Below are 23,279 nucleotides of genomic sequence, written 5' to 3'. Positions count from 1 at the left end.
CTACAGTGCAAAGTATTAATAAAACATACAAGATGTTCCGCACTGTGAAAAATGTCAGAGGATCTGGTCGGAAGCCAAAAGTGATATAATTGAATAATTTTGGACATGATTTTTGTTCAAATGTAAATAAAAGTAATCATGTACATCGTCACAATTGCCAGGGGTATGAATAATTTTGGGCTTGACTATACATATTAAAAAAAGTTGGACGATTTACCAGTTTGAACGGTAAAACATTTTAAATTACCCAAACAGTAAAAATTTTCCTAAGCAACGTACACAGCGTCGTTAATTGAGAGGACATCCCTGTTAACTGCATACATTAGGTGCTTTCACACTGCGTAGTATTAAGAACTTTGTTCTAGGAACCAGTCAGCTTGAGAATTGAGGAATGGCTAGTGGAACCAATTTTAGAATCAATTTAATTTTTCTGGTTGCATTCGCACCAGCAGCAGGAACTCTTAAGATGCCGACAGCGGTGGCTTTATTCGCGTCATTTACAAACGTCAACAACCGTTGAATGAAGGATGCTGTGATCGGAGTGGTTTTGTTGTGTGTTGTGGGTTTTGTGATAATGGAGACTGAATGTAAATGCACAATTTACGCGATTGAAGGAGCATGAAAAACTTAATCGCCTATGAGAACTTGCAATGTTACATATCAGATGCTGAGAAAGAACAAAACGCTGCCGTTATTGCGGTTTTCCATGTTTGTGGAGTAATTTTTTTTTTTTTTAAATGCCCGGTAGCCGGTATATCGTATGCATTTGGCCATTCAGCATACACTTACACTGATAGTTTCTACAGAACTATTTTAGACCCTATTCTGAATTTAATGCCCCCAAACAAGGACACTGGAATGTATTAAATTTTAGATTTATTAAATCACACACAACTAATTATTTAACTTTAAACGGCCGTTAACAGAAGTTGTGCCACAAAAACAACCATTGCTCTCCTGACTCAACTTATCAGTTACCTTTTTATTAACATTACTGTATGATAGAGAAGTGTTCAAACAAAACAGTATTTTTGTGCAGAAATACCATTTGTAATTATTCTTGCGGTTTGTGCTTAATTTATAATGTGACTAAGGCAGCACCTATATTTTTTTATAGTTTCACTGGAAGCTATTTAAAATAAGGTTAATTTTCCAATTTTTCAACTAACATTAACAAAATAATAAATAATGTTACAAATGTATTGTTTAAGGTTAGTTCGAGTTAGTTAATACATTTACTAATGTTAACAAATTATACCTGTAAGGCTAACAAAAAAAGCTGTATTGCTGCTGTTCCACCTACTGTCAGAGAGTGAATCTGCATTCTCATGCAGACCGTTTGCTGTTTTTGTTTCATTCCGATGTTTTATGTTGCATAATATCACAAAGCTAAGATCAGACCATTCTGTTTTTGCTTTGCATTTTGATATTATACAAATCTAATTCATATAATCAAAATCTGCTCATTCTACGGGTAACATTTGTTTGGATAGTGATTAAAATGCAGTATCTGCAACAGTTTCATGAATTCTAATGAAAAGGGCAAAAACGTGATAAACCATCGAAGCGACAGAATCCTAAAAAAAAGTGATAGAGATTTTTGGTCAAACTGCCTAGCACTAGAACAGCGTTACAAAAATAAACGATGACAATGTCAGAGTTCAGAGCTTAGAAAATTAGGAACCAGTGACTACACTACCTAAATGAATTTTTGGATATAAATAAAACAACCTATGATTACTCAGTGGAAACTGGTTGATTCACAAAAATGCTATCTTTGAAGTGCGTGCCACAAGCAGCAGGATTTCTGTGCATTAACTTGGCAAGCGGCAAGGCATTAACTTCTTAAACTGTACAACAACACATCTGTAATCTTCACTCGGGTCCAACGTGTGAGTATTTACAATGTGTGAGAGTAATCTATCTATAACAGGTCTTTAACTTAAGTAAACAAGAAGACAAAACAACATTTCATCTGATACCATCAATGTTTGTGACGATCCGACAAATTCTGAGGAAATCTCTCACTAAATCTGATTCTAAATAAAGCTCTGTACATGCAGAATCCAACTAACACTTCCTGTGTACCGCTCAACATTTCAATACGCCACAACATGCACTGCCCTGGGAATATTCATCTAGACAGTAACTTGCACAACACATCATGTGGTCATTTCCTTTACAAAATACATTTTCAACAAGCTGGATGTTAAATAGCTGTGAAGTCAGTCCATAAATTAATGTCAAAAATTATGGCATACGATGTAAACATTACTAAATTGGTTTTGACACATTCTTACTAATGCTTTCTCTGATGCTCACAAGTCATTTGCAATTTTGACAAAACCTCATCTACGTTAGCTAGTTAGATAACAATCTTTGTGAGAAATTAGCAGCATTTGCAACAACAATGCAAGTACAAGAAGTAAAATACAAAAACCAGTGGCAATTCTCTACCAACTGATCTTACTGTTACATCATTTTAGGTGTTTTGTAGATCACCACTTTATATGAAACTGCACAAATTCAGTTTAAAAAAAAAATCTAGTAATAGAAGTGAAATATGCTTACTGTGTGAATTTAAATTTGCAGTAAATGAAGTCACTAAAATAAATAAATGTGAAGAAAAAAAAAACGTATAATTAACCAAAGTTTTCTGAATGTATGTGTTTTACTTTTTGCTTACTGTTCCAAATAGACTGCGCCTGTATCCAGAGCTGAACTACTATATTAATAATAAATCCACACACCCCCATCCATATTTGAACAGTTATATGGTGCACACACACACGCACACACTTATTGATTTAGTGTGACAATATATAGTCTTAATATCTGGTAAAGGCACCTTCACTCAAGCTTGACGGTGAACAGAGCATGTTCAACTAACCGAGAGAGATCAGAAAGAAGATTCAGATAAAGATGGATGAGATAAATCAAAATGGTAAGTTAATTTATATCTAGAATTACTTATTATATCTAGAATAATCTAGAATGTAGAAATGCTATCCACAATTTTCCCATCAAGACTAGATTGTACTATAAGTTTGTTAAAGTTTATTTAAGGGTTGTCGAACGATTCATCGCATCCAAAATAAAACTTTGTTTTCATACTGTGTGTATTGTGTATTTTTATTATGTATATAAATACACACACATGTATATATTAAGGAAAAATATTTTATATTTATATATAAAATATTTATATAATCTAAATTTTAGAGCTGGGCACCAATTAATCGCGATTAATCGCATCCCAAATAATAGTTTGTGTATATATGTGTGTGTGTGTGTGTGTGTGTGTGCGCACATGTGTGTGTACAGTTTATATTTATTATGTATACATAAATACAAACATTCATGTATATATTTAAGAAAATTTTTAATGTTTACAAATTCACTATATATTTATGTATATAAATTATAGGAATATAAATATATACACAAATATGTAAATATTTTCAAAATATATACTTGTATGTGTGTCTTTATATACACAATAAATGTACACAGTACACACACATACATTAAATAAACAAAAACTTTTATTTTGGATGCGATTAATCACGATTAATCGGTGCCCAGCACTAATATATATATATATATATATTTAAATAAACACATGTATGTGTGTGTCTTCACACAGACATAATGCATATACACAGTAAACACAAACACATAGCATGTAAACAAAAACTTTTAATTTGGATGCGATTAATTGCGATTAATCATTTGACAGCACTACTTCACACACTCAATTTAATAATTATAATAAAAAACATATTCTACCTGAAACTACCACTTTGTGCATTTCTATTAATACATAGCATAAGGTCTAAATAAAGTCTCAAATTAAATAATGTACTCAATGTATTATATAATGTACTCATGTTGTGAACAAATTAAAAAAACCTGAATAAGCCTAAGTTTGAACCAAAAATTTCTAGTAGAACAGACAAAATTCAGTCATTTTATTCAATCATATAACATGCATAAGTCAAGTTTAAATGTGCACATTTACAATGTGTGCAAGTAACAGGCAGTAATGAAATTCTAGTGTCCTTTACGGCTTTCTAAATGAAGTCCTCGTCTGTCATAATTCAATCACTTTACCTTTCCGCTTCATAAACCCAAGTCATATAGACACAGCCGCCCTGGCTGATTATGACCAGGCGAGAACAGGTGGTTCATTTTATATGAAGAGGAAGTTGTAACTTTGTAAATTTCTTTCTACACTTTGAGGTGGCTATATGAAGAGGTGGCACTCAACTGCACCTGGATTGTAATCAAATAATAATAATAATAATAATAATATATATTTTTTTTTAAGTCTAACACCAAGGTGCCTGCAACCTCTTATATTATTAAAAATGTTAGTATTTGCATAACAGCACAGCTGTTTTCCCTCTTGCCAAAGACAGGTTCCTCATTCGGTTCTGGACTGCAAAACTGTTTTGACTGATGCAAACCAAGCTGAAAGTGATCATGGATCTCCATAACACAACGTACATATCCATTCAATCCAACTGCACAGTGGACACCAGCTACCGCTTCATCTACTACAAGGTCTCCTACAGTGTGATCTTCATATTCGGCATAATCAGCAATGCCACAGCGCTACGGCGTTTCTGCAGCATGCCTCGGACTTTCACCAGCACGGCCGTCTATATGGCCAACCTGGCCGCTGCGGATATCTTCTTTGTGATTTCTCTCCCCCTGCGCATCTATTATTACCACAACAAAGCCGCCGTTATCTCCAACCGCACCAGCGATTGGTCTCCAGGAGGTGGTTTCTGTCAGCTGACCTTCACGCTGAAGTATATCAGCCTATATGGAGGAATCTTCTTCCTGGTTTGCATTGGAGTAGACCGCTACTTTGCCGTGGTTCATCCTCTACATCAGCACCTGAGGAAGGTTCGTACCGCCCGCATGCTCAGCGTTGGAATCTGGTGCTTGGTACTTGCCCTGAGCCTCACTCTGCCCTTTTTGTATTCGGCGGCATCCCGATGGCAAAAGTTGTGCCTTTTGGATCCGTCTTCCAAACGGGACCGTACTATAATCCTAGCTGCGCTCGGCTTGGTGCAAATCGCCTACCTGTTGCCTGCGTTGCTCCTGCTGTTCAGCTACGGTAGCATACTCCGTGTGCTCCGCAGGCTGCCGCACCGCAGGAAGATCCGGCACCGACGCACACTCACCGTCATCTACTGGGTCCTTGTGGTCTTTTTTCTCTGCTTTACCCCTTATCACCTCAATCTGCTAGGTTATACTCTCACACAGGTGGGCCTTGTGCACAGCTGCGGCCTGGCTCAAATCACTAAAGTGCTTCATCCCGTAGTGCTCTCATTGGCCAGCACCAATTGCTGCCTAAACCCACTAATTTACTATTTTTCCAGCCACCTGGTTCACAAAGAACCGACCGGCAGTAGAGGAAGTGCAAGTCAATGAGGTGTTTGCTCAGCAATGCCACAGTTTCTAAACTAAAAATGGACCATGGAAAGTTCATTTAAAGAATTTGTTTCAAATTGCAGTTTCAATGCATGTTATATACGATTCCATATGGGTCTTATCTACAGGGTTCGTACAGATACAGTAAATTGAAATTATAAAACGGGTAGTTCCGGTACTTGATTCTGATTGGTAAGCCACGTTTTAAGCTGTTGTTTACATTTGTGTGTTGCTTGGCAACCACTTTGTTGGAAACACAACTGCTTCTGAGGAACTACATTGTTTAGTGTAAGAATACAGCTTTTTTATATCATTACACTTCATTTACTGTTTTATTTTGTGAAACCTTACTAGGTATATGGAATAACCATTCTATAAAAGCAATAAGCCCTGTGAAGCCATGGTTTACAGTGAATTTATAACAGCTAAGAGGGTTTTAGGCACTCTGCTGTTATAAATTCACTGTAAACCAAGGCTTCACAGGGCTTATTACTTTATTCTTTTTTTTTTATTATTACTTAAGGACTTTTCAAGCACTACTTTTTTGATTTTCAAAGACTTCATTCGATAAATAAAAACATACTAATAAAAAAATGGCAAAATAAAGTGAAGCATATGCAAAGTATACTACTAAAGTATTACTAAGTATACTACACTTTTACTATAGTAAAACCACGGGTTAATTTTCTTAAGGGATTTGTATGTGTCTATACTTTCTTTAATTTTCTTTTTTATAATGCACTGCATTAATGGTTTGATGTTTTCTACTGTTGAAGAAAAAAAGATTTCCGAAAGATTTCTGAAATCCTGATCTAAAACAAATGATTTGCGAACCGCATTGCAAAGTTCCAATATAAAACAAATGATTTCCGATCCCCACAGTAAAATTCCCGATCTGAATGATAATTTTCAAACTATCAATTAAGATCAGGACTTAGAGAACGGATCGCTAATCATTTGACTAAGATCGGAACTTTGGGTATCGCGAATCAGATTTAGAAAATTTGAAAAAAAAAGATTCACAAACCTGTTCCAATCTAAATCAAATGATACTCGCTTCAAAATCGAATGATTCGTGATACAAAGTTCCGATCTAAATCAAATGATTTACGATCCACACTCCAAGTTCCAATCAGAATAATTTGTAAACCATAATTTCAGATCAATTTCAATCAATATTTTTGCTAATCATTTGACTTAGATCGTAACTTTGCGTATCACAAATCATTTGATTTGAATTCAACTCGCAAAATGATTCACAAACCCGTTCCAATCTAAATCAAATGATTCACGATACACGCTTCAAAGTCCCGACGTGAATCGAATGATTCGTGCTGTGAAGTTTCAATCTAAATCAAATGATTCACGATGCACAATTTGAAGTCCAGATCTGAAACAAATGATTTGCAATATGCGATCCAATTGGAGCGCTTCGAAATCGTCATTAACTGAAATAAGCAAAAAAGTATGATATTATTTTTAATTGCGAGTTCAGAACCTTATTCCTCAGCTAAAATCATGTAGAGCCCTTTGAAGCTGCATTGAAACTGCAATTTGGAGTTTCAACCCGTTTGCTCCTATTGAAGTCAACTATATGGAGAAAAATCCTGGAATGTTTTCCTCAACCTTAATTTCTTTTTGACTGAAGAAAGAAAGACAAACATCTTGGATGACATGGGGGTGAGTAAATTATCAGGAATTATTTATTCTGGAAAGGGCCTAATCCTTTAAATGACTGCTAAACTGATGCTTTAGTGACTGAATAAAGGAAACAATCCAAGTAAAGGGCAGTGGACGGTTACTCACCGCTTTCCATGCGAGACTCTCCATGATAACATGTTCGCACTGCTCCAGGTGCTTCATCATGTCGTGTTTCAGGGTGGGCTCAGCTTTAATAAAGCTCTCTATCACCTTGTAGAAGTCGAAAGCAGGCAGCTGGAAGATGTCCAAGATCCAGGGGAAGCACAGATCAGTTTCGACAGAATCGCTGGCCCCTGAGCTACGGCCAAAACCTCCACTCCTTAAGGAGTTCCCTGGTAAAGGAAGCAACATGTTCAGTTAATGTATACAACTTTGTTCTGCAATCTATAAACCCAAACTAAAAAAGACTTTGGATAACACTATGAGTGTTAAAGGTTGTTGAAAAAGTGTAAATGGCAAGCACACTAAAACTGACTCACCAACATAGGTTGCCATAACTACTTCCAGGGCACATGCAAGCAATGAGGTATGGAATGTTGCATTGTTGAGGAGTTTACTGGGAAGAAAAAGGAAGTAACATGATTAATTGTCAGTCAGTGTATATTTCCTAACTAAAGCACAGATTATTTATTGCCTTAATAATCTGATAAATGACAGGAGGTTTCGTTTTTTATCCAAAATATTATTATTATTATTATTATTAGCTTTATTTGCTTGACTGGTAGAGAGTAGAGTCATCCTCATCTAAATGCCTCATCAGTATGCTTAAGTTGTTTTGATGTACTAAAAAAAAAAAAAACCATGGGTAGAAGGTGCAAGACAAGTGTGAGACAAGAACTGCTATTTTAGCGACCCTACATCCTAGCTTCTAAGATGGTTTGCATTAAATACTTAGAAACACATCTCGGGGACACCTTAAATGGACATATTTGTTGAATATGCAGTATGACTGGGTAAGATAGAAGTAGCCGAGAAGTATGAGTTTCTCTGTCACTTGAATTTATTGCACGAAATAAATTCTCTAAAGACATTCGTCTCATACCTTTATTGAAATACATTTAATAGTTAATAATCTGAGATGTGATCTGATCATATTGTTTTTACCTGAAGTTTTGGACAGATAATCTCTTCTCCTCCTAAAACCAAAAAACAAAAACACACAAATGAGACCACCAGAAAAAAAAAAAAAAAAAAAAAAAAAAGTACAACTAATAATATAACTAAGTTTGATTAAGGCTTACCAATTTTAGCATGGACTCCATGACCTTGTAGTAGAGTTGGGCACCAAGATTAAACCGCTGAAAACACAAACAAAAAAAAGTGTGTGTCTTTCTTTTACAAAAGCTACACTACCGTTTAAAAGTTTGGGGTTGTTATTTATTACTTTTTTTATAAGATGCTAGTCTCATAAAAACAACTTTAATTATACAAAAATTCAATAATATTTTTAAATATTATTACAACCTAAAACCACAGTTTTCTATTTAAATATATTTTAAAATATAATTTCTTCCTGTGATGTTGAAGCAGAATTTTCAGCAGCCATTACTCCAGTCTTCTGTGTTATGTAATCCTTCAGAAATCATTCTAATTCCTGATTTGGTGCTCTATAAACATTTAAAATTATTACTAATTTATTACAGGGTGTGCTGTAATATTTCATATTATTATCATTGTAGTACAGGGTGTGCTGGTTAATATTTTTCTGAAAACTGAAAACCCCAAACTTGAACAGTATTGAATTTCTCAAAGTTATAAAAGCAATAAAGCACTTGATTACCAAGTTACTGTTATCTAGGTTGACATTTATGGATTTACAAATACTGAAATTTTGACAGATAATAACTGTGTGTGCTATCGCTAACCACTATTATGGCAACATGCACAAAAAGGCCTCATACTATCTGATTAAAATAAGATGGAATTATCTACATTCTTAACAGTATGAAAGTAATAAATGTAAACAAGAAACAAAAAATAATGTTAATAATTGGTTGGCAGTACCTTTCTGCCCAGCCCCTCACAGTGCTGGCCCACAGCCTGAGCAAACCTCTTGATGAAGACCTGACCCAGCTCTTCAACCCTCTTTCTGATCTCTTCAGATGGATCAACAGTGCAGTTCTGACAAACACATTTCAAATAATAAATATTACATACACCACTTAGTTTCTATTAATATATAGGTCTAGCTATTTTGTCTAGTAGGGCTGGGTTTTGACACATTTAATTTGATTCAATTCAGACAAGCTTGCATTTCGATTTGATTTCAAATTCGATATCGATTACCTTGGATATATTTTACATGCCAAATTTCCTCAAAAAAACAAACAAAGAAAAAATTCTCAACTAATGCTGTCAAATATATCTGAGAGTCAGTTGGTACTACATTACTATAATATTTAAGGTTAACAAACTAATTTATATACAAACACTAATTAAGTTTTTATAATGATAAAGTTACAATTACATAATTACATTTCTACTTCAATTCATTTTTTGAAACAAATTTAAATGATGGCTGTCATAAAAACTTTAACATTTTTTAAGACTTAAATTAAACATTGAAGATCAGTAAAATTGTAATGAATGTTACATTTGCATATATTTAGCAAAATGCTCCTCACTAGAGTTCATAGACACCAGATATGTTTTTTTCTGAGAAAAATGTGACATGTTCACAAGCTGTTATACTGACATCTTTGTGCGGTTGAAATACTGATTGAGTGATTACATGAGACAGGAAGTAACAAATCTCAAAACTTGTGATTTTTTTTTTACAATCTTCCATTCATTAACTGAAAACAGGCTAATCGACTAATCAGTTCTTGGGATTTAAAGGGTAAAAATTTTGGCATTAATCACTTACCCCCATGTCTTTCGGAAACGCTGTTTTCATTCAAATTAGTGTAAATGACATAAATATATCTAGCGTATCTACATGACGCAGCTGACAGAGAACAGCATACGCTGTTTGCGTTTAGTGGATTCGCTCCAAAATGGCGCTAGGGTGATGCAGAAGAGACAAATTATGGAATAAAGTCATTATTTTTGTTTTCTTTGCATACAAAAAGTCTTTTCATAGCTTTGTAAAATTACAGTTGAACCCCTGATGCCTCATGGATTATTTTACCGATCTCCTTGCTACGTTTTTGTCTATGGGAGGGTCAAAGAGCTATCAGAATGCATCAAAAATATCTTAATTCATGTTCCCGAAGACAAACTAAGCCTTTATGGGTTAAAAAAAATGACATGAGGGTGTGTAATTAATGACAGAATTTTCATTTTGGGGTGGAGTAACCAAAATGAGAACTGATTAAAATAAAATAAAAATCAGTAATTTTTACCCAGCCCTACTATCTAGAAACCATTTTTTAAGGAAATACCTTGTAATAGACTAGGAGATTGTTTGAGGGCTGGTCACTGGCTGAGGTGAGATCAACCCTGAGCTGCTGTATGGAGTTCATTGCAGCCCTAGAGAAACAAAACAATGAACATGAGTTAAAAAGGAAGAAAAGCTGCTGGCAAGATGTAAAATTGGACAAGTTTCCATTATGGTAAAATGTTTTCAAGCAGACCTTGTGTAACTTTGTGTGCACCCAATAAAGCAAAGCCCAGGATAAGTTCGGAGCTTTGGTGGCCACGTGAAAACACCAAAACCAGATCTCAGAGGGAATCCCATCATGTGGCATAAGCTTAGTGCATTACAAAACTGCTGGGTGCACATAATACCATTCACACAAATGACTGTGACCCTGCTAGTGAGCAAATTCCCAAGTTGTTTTTCTTTAAGAAAGGTTTTGAAGATTTGGGATCCGATGTTTGCTATTAACGTTGACAAGTGACTTTATATATGTGACCATGGACCAGTTCATACATTTTTTAAAGCTGAATAAATAAGACTTTCATTGATGTATGGTTTGTTAGGATAGAACAATATTTGGCCGAGATACAACTATTTGAAAATCTGAGGATGCAAAAAAATCTAAATATTGAGAAAATCACCTTTAAAGTTGTCCAAATTAAGTTCTTAGTTTGCATATTACTAATCAAAAATAAAGTTGACATATTTACTTGAGGAAATTTACACAATATCTGATCTGTACTAAGTGAGCAAAGTCGCACCTGATTGGGGTCTGTGGAACTGGAATTGCAACATCATCTCCAGGCAGATTTTTCCTTGGAGTCATTTCCACCTTTGACCTATAAGGAATATTTACATTCATGTCAAAAACATATCTAGGTGGAAAAATGTATAATTCGTTAAAACATGATTTTAATTTAATCACACTCACACTTCTATTTTGTTGGGGGAAAGCGTCTCATCATCCACCAAGAACAACCTGGCATCAAAGTCCTTGTTTTTGTGGTACAGGTCTTCATATTGCTTGGAAAGTGTTTCCATCTAGAATGAAAGCAAAACAGATTGCCATAAGCATTACTTTAATTCAGACTTTGAAAGGAAACTATATTGTATGTCTTTCTCATAGCTGTTACTCTATTGTTAATAATCAGAGCTGAAACTGCAATAACATTCCTAATTATCACCATGCAAACAGAGGGTCCATAAAACTGTGTACACAGTCCAACACGTAACAAGCTATAAAATACAATACAGGCAAGTTGAAATTCACAGTCCAAGGTGGGAAGTACCCCACGGGGATTTGATTAGTTATATAAAAACTCTTTAGCTCTCAAAAGCAGAAGCAGCTTTTGTTAAACATCTTCCATGGCGTATTACTGTACTTACTGGAGGAAGCCCTTGGAGTCCTGACAGACCCACAGAGTCCAGGAATGCACAGAAAGTGGTCTGGTACACGTTTTTCACCTAGGGGGGGAAAAAAAAAAGGTGACCTCTGGTTAGAAAAATTAAAATGGAAGCTGTGTTTGAAAGTAGGGGTGGACGATATGACCAAAATCTTATACCATGATATGAGTAGGGATGTAACGATATTACCAATATCGTGATATCACAACAGCAAAACTGTCTTGATATTATTGTAATCACATGATGATATGAAACGATAGGTCTTCTGGGCAAAAAGTGTAGTTTTTTAAAAATATATTTAAACTTCTTATTCTAACATAAAAGGTCTTTAAAGTTGTCTTTTAGGCCATTATGCTTTGATACAGTATCTGTCAAACTATCTAAAACCAAAAGCACAATATGGCCTAATCCCTTCATCAAGCCTGGTTCCACTTCTGCCAAGTGAAGAAAATACATCGTTGAGGCAATCAGCTCATGATCCATTTTTTTTCCGTGCCTCAGAACGTCTCCATTCACATAGAAGGTAGTAAACTCATTTATTGCATGTACTGCGAGTTTAGCCCACGTTTGGGAATGCCACGGCCACCAATTAATGCTTTATTTTCACGGCAGATGATTACAGCATTTCACTAATTTGTAGTGTAAAAAGCTTTACTGCCGTTTCCATCAAAATAAAAATACAGTATAATTTGCTAATTGCTACTGGTTAAATTGGATAATGTTACTGCAGTCCAAATTCAAAATATCTCTTTTAAGTGTAGAAATTAGAAAAGAAGTACTGTAATTTCCCTACTGCAGTTTAAAGTAAAAATAACACATATGAAACATTCATTTTCATTTATTTAGCAGTGCGACTGTTTTACAATATATGGCTATTATTCTCGTTGTTATTAATATTATTATATTCTAATTTGTTTGGCTTCCTAAAACACCAGTGTGAATGTAATTTAGACTGAGACAGCATATCATGAATAAAAAGAGGGTTGAGTGCCCTTTAAACTTCAGGTACAAGCCAATTCATTGACTTAGTTAAGAACATGGGGTTGGAGCTCTTAATATTGAACTCTCAATTTTAATTTAAATGTAAAAAATATTGATCATGGACTTCATATCGAAATATTAATGTATCGTGAGATTTTGATATTGTTACATCCCTAGATATGAGTCATTTTATTTCACAGTAACGATATATCACAACACAGTTATTTTTGCTTCAAATAAGGTATCTGATATTAAATTTTTGATAGCATAAAAATGTAGAATTCTTCTCTCAAGGGCCAATATCATAAACTAACACTAGCCTAAATAAATAAAAAACTCAAACTCAAGACAAGTAAACAATCAGCAATTAAATATGAATAAGAAACAAATTACAAAAAAAGGTTAATTTGTATCTGTTTTTTCTGTATTGCTATCTTTAAATTAATAAATTATAAAGTTCTGGACCCACTCATAATCGTGTTAAATAATCGTGATTAGGATTTTTACCATAATCGAGCAGCCCTATATGTGTGCGTATTAAACCATCCAAGGCCTATAATACGGCAAAAATAACTCTGTTCAATACTCCCGCGCTCTATGAGCACCGCCTTCACGTGGGCGCCTCTCAGAAAGCACGCATATAGAGAAATGAGTTCTCTTTGGCTAATGATTGCTATGTTTTCATAACCACATAGCACAGAAATGTCACGCAAGCGCATAACCACGACAGGCCGTCAAAAATCTCTACCAGTTGACAAATTTCTAAAGGTTAACCATGTCTAATGGTATATCGCCACCCGTATTTGAAAGCTTGCAATGGCTAAAGGTCTAAATGAGTGCCAACCTCATCTACACTGCAGTCGCTTTCCTTGCAGAGTGTTTCCAGTAACTGCACATCCATCTCTGGAGGACGGGGTTTGGCTTTGCCTTGATTACGCCGAGATGTCCTGGTCGGAGGACTCAAGGTGGATGAACTAACCGCTGACTCTGGAATGAAAATAGTAATAATGAGATAATTTTCCCAAAAATAATAATGGTTAAATGCAAAGTCTGATATAACAGCAATTGCAAGACAGAAAAGGGAGATTCTTGATATATGATTAATATGCCCCTGAGCAATGCACTTAACCACTTGTCATTCCAAGTAAATAAGGCTGTTTTTCAGATGGTATTACAAATGTAAGTCACATACATTTCACTGACCTACATTTTTAAATAAAACAAAAAATCCAAAATTTGTTGGAAAAATGTTGTTGTGCTGGTTTCCTGAAATTCTTAAGCGAATCATTCACAATATTAACTCAAATGGCATTTAAAACATTTGCCCCTGCTGTCTCGGAGCAGAGGAATGTGAGGAACACTCACTGTAGGGTGACTGAAGCAGAGAAAGAGTGAAACGCTTAGTGAAGAACTCCAGAACACACAGCATCAATTGGAAGGCTATCACAAGGTCATCCTCCATCTGCAGAAATGTTCCTGTACATGATAGATGACACAAAAACAAGAAGTGACAATGTGGCTATGAGGACAAACCATCCATGACGTGGACAATTCAGAGTAAAGCTGGTGGAAACTCCACTCACAAAAGCAGAAACTGTAAACAAGGCTTATTATTTACATAGACAGACAATAGAATGTGACAAACATTTCCACATTTCCTAATGACTCACCCTTGGCCAAGAGGAACATGGTCCAGCTGCTTTCCCAAAGCTCTGTTCTCCTTAAAGGAAACACGCACGGGACAGTTAGACCACTGGTGTTTAATGGAACAAATCTAGAATCTTCTTTTGATAACTACAGATGGGCAAACAGCAGAATTAAACAGGATTTCTACTTACTTTGCTTTGTCAGGCTCTGCCGAGATTTTTTCACAAGTCCTGGAGGAAAATTAAAGATCGAGTTTATGTTGGTCTCAACATACTTGAAAAACATTAACATCTGGAAAGAGTCTCTGCATGCACTGGAGGTGCACAAAAATGGCAAATATGTTACATAAATACAATTATTATCATTTACAACATTATTAATAATAGACATTATTAGTAATAATAACAATAACACTTTTATAGTAATACTATCGCCTACAAATATATATTTAAAAATAATATTAATACTGTTGTTGTTGTCATTATTATTTTAAAACAGAAAACAGACTAAAAATCATAACTAAAAATGTTTATTATTCAATAAGATAATCTTTGACATGAAAGAAAGTAATGTGAACTGAAGGCCAAATAAAACGCTTTAACAACAAAAACAACAATAAATAAATTATTTTTTTTAATCTGAAATTAAAAAATCAACGATCAATTTACTCAATATACATTAACATTCAAAAGTTTGGGGTCAGAAAGATTTTTCTGAAAGAAAATTAGTTTTTTTCAGCAAAGAGGCATTTAATTGATCAAAAGTTTCATTTAAATTTTGTTCTTTTGAACTGTCGGGTTTATTCATTATATAAAAAAAAAATCTCAAAGTAGTATCAAGTTTCCACAAAAATATCAAGCAGCTCAACCGTTTTCTAAATTTTTTCCTATGTCATATCAGCATATTAAAGATTTCTGAGGGATTATATGACACTGATAATGCAGATTTGCCAACAAAGAAAAAAGATTAAATTTTAAAGTGCATTTATAAAAATACATTTATTTATTCCAAACAAATGCCAATTTATAACAAAACAAAAAAAACAATTTTTTTTCATCATTTTATTTATAATTATATGTGAATCTGGACATCTAGGACAATATTTGGAATCTGGAATCTGAGATGCAAATAACCCAAAAAGCAGCTCTATCCTATATTGAGATGGCTGCTGCCACCTTCAGGTTTACAAGTGACATGCAGAACCATTTTAAGGTTTTTACCATTCAAATGGACTAAGAAATGAAGCATCAAGTTCTAATGTTCATCATGCAACATACAAGTTCAAGCAGTTACTCAAGGCAAAGTAATACACAACAGGTTTCATCACCCAAGGAGTGACATGAGATGAGTCACACATTCTTTAAATGAGAAGGAATGTAAGAATTGATCTAAATAAAGTGACATTCAGAGGGAAGGGCGAGCACACCCTGAGGTACGCCCAAACATCACCTAATTAGTAACCGTTTAGTCCTTTACTGTAATGAACGTTTCTTGTCTCATCAGATTCAGTTAGGAATTGCATGAATCATGTAAATATTATCATATTTTCAATTTTTTCAATAACAAAACTTTTTGTCATTGTAATGGAGTACAGCAGGGAAGTGCATAAATTTCAAATATGGGGTGGGGGTGGGTTGGCCTTTTCTAATTATTGGGGGCGGACTTGTCCCCCTCCATTGTAAACCTTATATATCCTTGAATACTGTGTACATTCAGAAATAGTTTCTGTTTCCCTCTTAGAGCTGAATCTCAGTCACTATAACGATAACGTTATCATTAAAATCACTTTCAGAGCATTTTTTTTAAAGCAGATGAACAATAAAAAACACTGCCAGCCAATCAGAATCAATCCTACTTTCAAGAACTCAAGCATTTTACGCAACAGATAACAAAAATGCAATGCATGCTTATAATTAACAGAAAGTTATGTGTTATAATATGGAATAATGGAAATATATTTAGTGTTATACTTCTTATTCGTGGTGTTAACATGCCTTACGCCATTGTTTTAAATGTTTGAACTCTCTATACTCAAATTTGTCCTCACTATTGTCAATTAAACAACACAATTTAAAGATTTCTTTAAAAGAAAATTAACTTTTTCAGCAAAGATATATTAAACTATTCAAAAGTTTCATAAACACCACCAGTCAAAATTTTTGAACAGATTTATGTTTTTTGAAGTCTGTTCTGCTCGCCAAGCCTGCATTCATTTGATCCAAAGTACAGCAAAAAAAGTCCAATTTTAAAATATTTTTACCATTCAAAATAACTGCTTTCTATTTGAATACATCAATTTTCAGCATCATTACTCCAGTTATTAGTGTCACATGATCCTTCAGAAATCATTCTAATATGCTGATTTGCTGTTCAAGAACCATTTATTATTATTATTATCAATATTTAAAACAGTTGAGTACATTTTTTTCAGGATTGTCTGAAATATAGGGATGCACCGATCCGAATCGGCCGATTCATGCTTGCGCGTTTTGTCAGTAAAGCCGGTTCTGTAATCAGCGGTAAATGCCATCAGGTGCGGGATTTCACGTTGAGCCGTATATACTACACACAGCCGTTGTTCACTGACGAGCTGCGCACATTCATACTGATAATGAACATGGATTTGCGCAGCTCGTCAGTGAACAACGGCTGTGTGTAGTATATACGGCTCAACGTGAAATCATGCACCTGATGGCATTTACCGCTGATTACAGAACCGGCTTTACTGACAAAACGCGCAAGCGATCGGCCGATTCGGATCGGTGCATCCCTACTGAAATAAAAAGCTTTTGTAACATTATACACTATACCATTCAAAATCTTGGAGTCTTTTCTTTTTTTGGAAAAGAAAGTTTAGATATTAATACTTTTATTTAACAAGGATACTTTAAATGGATCAAAGGTGATGATAAAGAGATTAAAAATGTTATAAAAGATTTCTATTTCAGATAAATGCTGTTATTCTGAACTTTCTCTTCATCAAAGAAACCTGATAAAAATCTACTCAGCTGTTTTCAACATGACAATAATAATAATAAATAAACTTGAATAAATAAATCTTACATTTTATATTTAATACATTTTATAAATAATACAGGTCAAATAAACAAAAGCACTTAATAATGACAATACGTATATAAATAAAAATACATCTATTTCCTTTTTTAAATCTGAAATTAAATTAGGTACTATTTTACTATGTTTACATTATAATTCAAAAGTTTGGGGACAGTAAGGTTTTTCTAAAAGAATATGATAACTTTTTTCAGCAAAGGTGCATTCAATTGATCAAAGGTTTCATATAAATACTGTTCTTATGAACATATTCATCAAAGAATCCTGAAAAAAGACCACCATTTCCACAAGAATATTAAGCAGTCCAACTGTTTTCTACGTCAAATCAGCATATTAAAATAACTTCTGAAGGATCATGTGACACCGATAATTCAGATTTTCAAACAAAGAAAAAATATTAAATTATATATATTGAATTAAAATTACATTTAATATTAAATTACATTTATTTATTTCAAACTAAATAATAAACTTTCTTGAGCAGCAAATCAGAATATTAGAATGACATCTGAAGGATCATGTGACTGGAGTAATTAGGCTAAAAATTCAGCTTTAAAATCACAGGAATAAATTACATTTGAAAAAATATTCAAATAGAAAGCAATTATTTTAAATAGCAAAAATATTTCAAAAAGTTACTGTTTTCGCTGTACTTTGGATCAAATAAATGCAGGCTTGGTGAGCAAATGAGATTTCTTTAAAAAACGTTTGACTAGCAGTGTAAACACGATTCTTTTGGATTTGTTTATCAAAAAATTTGGAACAAAAAGGTATGATTTTCATATTACATTGATAAGAAATTGTTTCTTGAGAACAAAATCAGCTAATTAGAATGATCTCTGAAGAATTTCTTCAGAAAAAAAAATAATACATTTGATGGTATATTAAAACTGAAAACAGTTATTTTAAAATGTAATAATACTTCAAAATATTACTTTTTAAAAATACAATAACAGATGTCAGCATATCCTGGATGCTAATTAAATAAAATGTAAAAACATTGCTAAATAATCATATTTTAATTACACAACACTACTACAAATTTAAAACAAAACTGTACAACACTTACTTCACAAATCTTTGGTAGAGAGCCAGTGTCACATCGTATTTGTTCTCCAGTCGTTTCAAAGCAGCATTCACTTTAGGGCTTATCGTGTCCACGTTTACATCCATCTTCCTCACAAGACTGATGAACTGCTTCACACTGGAGAAAGTGTAGTCCGTGTATTATTAACACTTTAAAGGCATAACCACACTCCGACAGCCCAAACTGCTCATCCTAAGTGAGGACCTCTCCATGACATTTATTAATTTGCCACACATACCTGAGTCCAACTACTTTCAGAAACTGTGTGAAGGTGAGGCCGATGCCATCAAGCTCCATGCCTGCGATGAACAGACATGTCCCCCACTGCTGTCTGTTTGAATACGGCATCTAACATAAGACACACACGTTTGTGTTATTACACATTAATAAATCAATAAACTAGGTAGTGCAGATGTAAGAGGAAAACGTACATTTGCCTTGTCCATCGACCTGATCTCCCTCTCCCAAATTCTCCACGCATGATCACAGATGGGATTGGTGGCCTGAAGCTCCTCACTGAGAGACACGAAGTCAGGCTCCTTGTCCTTGTGTCTGGTAAAACAACACAGTTGACAGACATGAGTAAACACATTGTGAGGTGGTCGCCATAATGGCGCTGCTGGTCACGCAACGTTGCTTATATGCATAACAAACGCTTGTCAGTTGTTTGAATGCAACATGAACCACATATGAGATCACTTTTCATTTATATCTCATAATAAGCACAGGTCAGATTGAATGTTTTAGTTTTACATAAATATACACTACCAGTCAAAAGTTTTCAAACTGTAAGATTTGTAATGTTTTTAAAGAAATCTCTTCTGCTCACCAAGCCTGCAGTTATTTGATCCAAAGTACAGAAAAAGCAGTACAATTAAATGGTTTTACTATTTAAAACATATATTTGAATATATCCAATTGAAATATATTTCAAAATGTAATTTATTCCTGTGATCAAAACTAAATTTTCAGCATCATTACTCCAGTCTTCAGTGTCACATGATTTTTCAGAAATCATTCTAACACGCCGATTTGCTGTTCAAGAAACATTTATTATTATTAGAAATATTTAAAACTGTAAAAAAAAAAAAAAATAAATAAAAAAAAAAAGTTTAAAATTCAAAGATCAGCATTTATCTGAAATCAAAAGCTTAATTAACATTATACACTATACTATTCAAAAGTTTGTAATTAGTTCTTTGGAATAAAAATTACAGAAATTAATATTTTCATTTAGCAAGGATGCTTTAAATTGAAAAAGTGATGAAGACATTTCTAATGTTACAAAAGATTTGAAATTCCATTTCAGATTAATGCTATTTTACTGAACTTCCTGAAAAATTGACTGTTTTCAACATAATAATAATAATAATAATAATAATGTTTTTTAAACGGCAAATCAGAATATTAGAATGATTTCTGAAAGGTCATGTGACTGGAGTAATGATGCTAAAAATTCAGCTTTGAAATCACAGGAATAAATTACACTTTAAAATATATTAAAACAGAAAACAGTTATTTTAAATAGTAAAAATATGTTGAACTTGTACTGCTTTTGCTGTACTTTGAATTCAATGAATGCAGGCTTGGTAAGCAAAGAGACTTCTTTAAAAAAAACATTAGAAATCTTACAGTTCAAAAACTTTTGACTGGTAGTGTATCCATTACCATGAATGATGAGGGAACTTTTTTCACCCACATTTTGTTTTTACAAAAGTTATTTGAAACAATAGACACTGTATTTGCATTTACTATTACTTATATTAAATTTAAGACACGTCTCGTCTTTTACCCAAAAAATACAAACTTTTACACAATATTTACTTGACATTTTTTTAAAATGAAACTGTGAATCCCAAATATAGACTGATAAACAGATTTATTACTAACTAGCTAACGTTACCCTACTTCTTTTGTACGTTAGCTTAACGTTGGTCTCTGTAATAATAGCATAGTAGCACCTGTAAATATTGGGTGCGTCCTAATTATGTTATTAACAAAGCAACTGAACTGTTCAAAACTATCTGCTATCAAAAACAGCAGTATAAACACTCTTAGAAATTGTCATTCGTAACTGTTATGTGTGTTTAGCATAATAAAAACAGGGTAACGTTACAGCTGACATTTTAAAACGACTGACTCTTGTTCATTCATACTGTTGGTCGCTGGCTTCGTTTCCCACCATCATCAATAAATATAGACTGTTTGCAGCCTAACAGTTGTAATTCATTCATTCATTCATTCATTACAGTCTATTGTGTCACTGAGGTTTATTTTAGCGACAGTCGCTCGGTGTGCCCTCACCGTTCGGGGCTCAGCACTGCGTTCTCGCTGCTGTCCGGAGATCCGTTCTTCGTGTTCCCTTTGAACTCTTTCTTCTGCGGGGTCCCGCTGTTACGCTTCTTCGGCGGCATGTCGATGGTCTCGTGATGAAGAGCGCGTTCACTCACTCACTCACAGCACAGCGAGCGATCACGAGCGGCGGGTTCGAGTTGGTGTTGTTGTTGTAGTGGCGGTTAGCAGTTGGGTGTCGGAGCCCGAGATCGCTTGTTTGTGTCAGCAACTCTCCACTATTTCCTCAACTACCCAAAACGCGGGAAAATTGATCGACGCAACATCCGACACTCTGACGTCACGTCCGGTTTTTGCGGATAGTCAACAGCAACTTTTTTTTTATATTTATATATAAAAAATATATTTCTTTGTGATTTTTAAATATGAGCAGCGATTTCAGATTATTAGATGGTACATATATATGTGACCCTCGACTACAAAACCAGTCATAAGGGTAGAGTTTTTTGCTGAAAAAATAAGCTTTCTATCGATGTATGGCTTGTTAAGACACAACTATTTGAAAAAAAGGAAAATCGCCTTTAAATTTGTCCAAATAAATTTCTTAGCAATGCATATTACTAATCAATAATTAAGTTTTGATATATTTACGGTAGGGAATTTACAAAATATCTTCATGAAACATGATCTATACTTAATATCCTAATGTTTATGTGGGTCACATAGAAAGTTGTGTAAGTGAAACATTAAGGTGAACTGTTTCAAAGACTTTCTACTCAATTCTACGATCTCCTCTTCAAAGCTTGTCAGACGGAACTGTAGCTGTGACCTCAAAACACGTTTATCCATAAATGTAATATACATTTATAACCATTTGGATTAATATTGAATTTTTGTATTGATTTTGTACTTGCTGTTTAAATGAGGAATGGCGTACCTAAAACGAAACAAGGTATTTTTCGGTCAAAAAGCACAATGAAAATTCTATTTAAATAGTCAGGATGCTTAATTTGCTCCTCACGTGACTGAAACGTTTAAATGGTAACATGAAACCATAAAACACGTTTTTTTTTTTACATTTACAACTAACATGTTGCAGTCTTTGAAAGAAGATGATACATTCATTTTTTAGTGCTGTCAATTCTATTAATTAGGATTAATCGCATCCAAAATAAAAGTTTATGTTTACATAATATATATGTGAACCGGGACCACAAAACCAGTCTTAAGTAGGATGGGTATATTTTTAGCAATTGCAATACATTGTGTGGGTCAAAAAGATCAATTTTTATTTTATGCCAAAAATGATGAGGATAGTAAGGAAAGATCATGTTCCATGAAGATATTTTGTAAGTTTCCTACCACAAATATATAAAAACATACTTTTTGATTAGTAACATGCATTGCTTAGAACTTCATTTGGACAACTTTAAAGGTAATTTTCTCAATATTTTTATTTTTTTATTTTTTTTTGCACCCTTAGATTCCAGATTTTCAAATAGTTGTATCTCGACCAAATATTGTTCTATCCTAACAAACCATACACCAATGCTTATCAGATGATGTATAAATCTCAAATTCAAAAAAATTATGACTGGTTTTGTGGTCCAAGGTCACATGTGTGTGTGATTTGATTAAAATACAGAAAATATTATTGCAATCTAAAATAGTGGTTTTCTATTTTATTACACTTTCAAATATAATTTATTTCTGTGATGTAAAGCTGAATTTCTCTAGTCCTCAGTGTCAAATGATCCTTCAGAAATCATTTTAATATGCTGATTTATTATCAATGTTGTGGCTTAATACTTTTTGGGGAATTTTAATACTTTTTCAGGATTCTTTGATGAATAAAACATTAAATAGAACAGCATTTATTTAAAATAGAAATCTTTTGAAAACTATATACACTACTGTTCAAAGTTTGGAGTTTTGTTTTTAAAAAAATATTACTTATTATTCATCAAGAATGTGTTAAATTAATAAAAAGTGATACTAAAGACTACTAGAAAATATTTCTGTTTTGAATAAATGCTGTTCTTTTTAACTTTTTTGTTAATCATAGAACCCTAAAACATTAAAAATCTTACTGATCCCAAACTTTTGAACAGCAGTGTATAGCACAAATTCTTATTTTGGTTGTGATTAATCGTTTTGACAGCACTAATTATATCTAATATTATCAGTATTATACAATACTATCATCTATCTATCTATCTATCTAGTTAAAAAAATAATGGAGAACATAAAAACGTAAAACAATAAGACTTTCTTTATATAATATTA

At 33.6% G+C, this 23,279-nt stretch overlaps 2 protein-coding genes across 2 annotated transcripts in view; one reads left to right on the top strand and one right to left on the bottom strand.

Moving 5' to 3' along the window:
- rb1 (retinoblastoma 1) overlaps positions 1–21,269 on the bottom strand; it is a 40,113-nt gene extending 18,844 nt beyond the window's left edge. The window contains exons 1-17 of the mRNA XM_073824134.1: positions 21,006–21,269; positions 19,133–19,253; positions 18,940–19,049; positions 18,684–18,818; positions 14,731–14,769; positions 14,563–14,612; positions 14,258–14,368; positions 13,737–13,879; positions 11,894–11,971; positions 11,439–11,548; positions 11,269–11,346; positions 10,530–10,617; positions 9,151–9,267; positions 8,388–8,444; positions 8,251–8,282; positions 7,626–7,702; positions 7,252–7,478 (exon numbers count right to left, since the gene is read on the bottom strand). Of these exons, the coding sequence (XP_073680235.1) occupies positions 7,252–7,478; positions 7,626–7,702; positions 8,251–8,282; positions 8,388–8,444; positions 9,151–9,267; positions 10,530–10,617; positions 11,269–11,346; positions 11,439–11,548; positions 11,894–11,971; positions 13,737–13,879; positions 14,258–14,368; positions 14,563–14,612; positions 14,731–14,769; positions 18,684–18,818; positions 18,940–19,049; positions 19,133–19,253; positions 21,006–21,115 (1,683 nt within the window). The 5' untranslated portion in view covers positions 21,116–21,269. The remainder of the gene's footprint in view (positions 1–7,251; positions 7,479–7,625; positions 7,703–8,250; positions 8,283–8,387; positions 8,445–9,150; positions 9,268–10,529; positions 10,618–11,268; positions 11,347–11,438; positions 11,549–11,893; positions 11,972–13,736; positions 13,880–14,257; positions 14,369–14,562; positions 14,613–14,730; positions 14,770–18,683; positions 18,819–18,939; positions 19,050–19,132; positions 19,254–21,005) is intronic.
- On the top strand, positions 4,486–5,445 carry LOC141292183 (lysophosphatidic acid receptor 6). The gene has a single exon (XM_073824136.1). It carries the CDS (start codon positions 4,486–4,488, stop codon positions 5,443–5,445), a length of 960 nt encoding a protein of 319 aa, XP_073680237.1.
- Positions 21,270–23,279: the final 2,010 nt, after the last annotated feature.

This window comes from Garra rufa, chromosome 19, assembly GCF_049309525.1.
Source record: "Garra rufa chromosome 19, GarRuf1.0, whole genome shotgun sequence".
NCBI classification, from domain to species: domain Eukaryota; kingdom Metazoa; phylum Chordata; class Actinopteri; order Cypriniformes; family Cyprinidae; genus Garra; species Garra rufa.
Note: the sequence above shows the minus strand (reverse complement) of the source record. Positions and strands in the feature narration are given on the sequence as shown.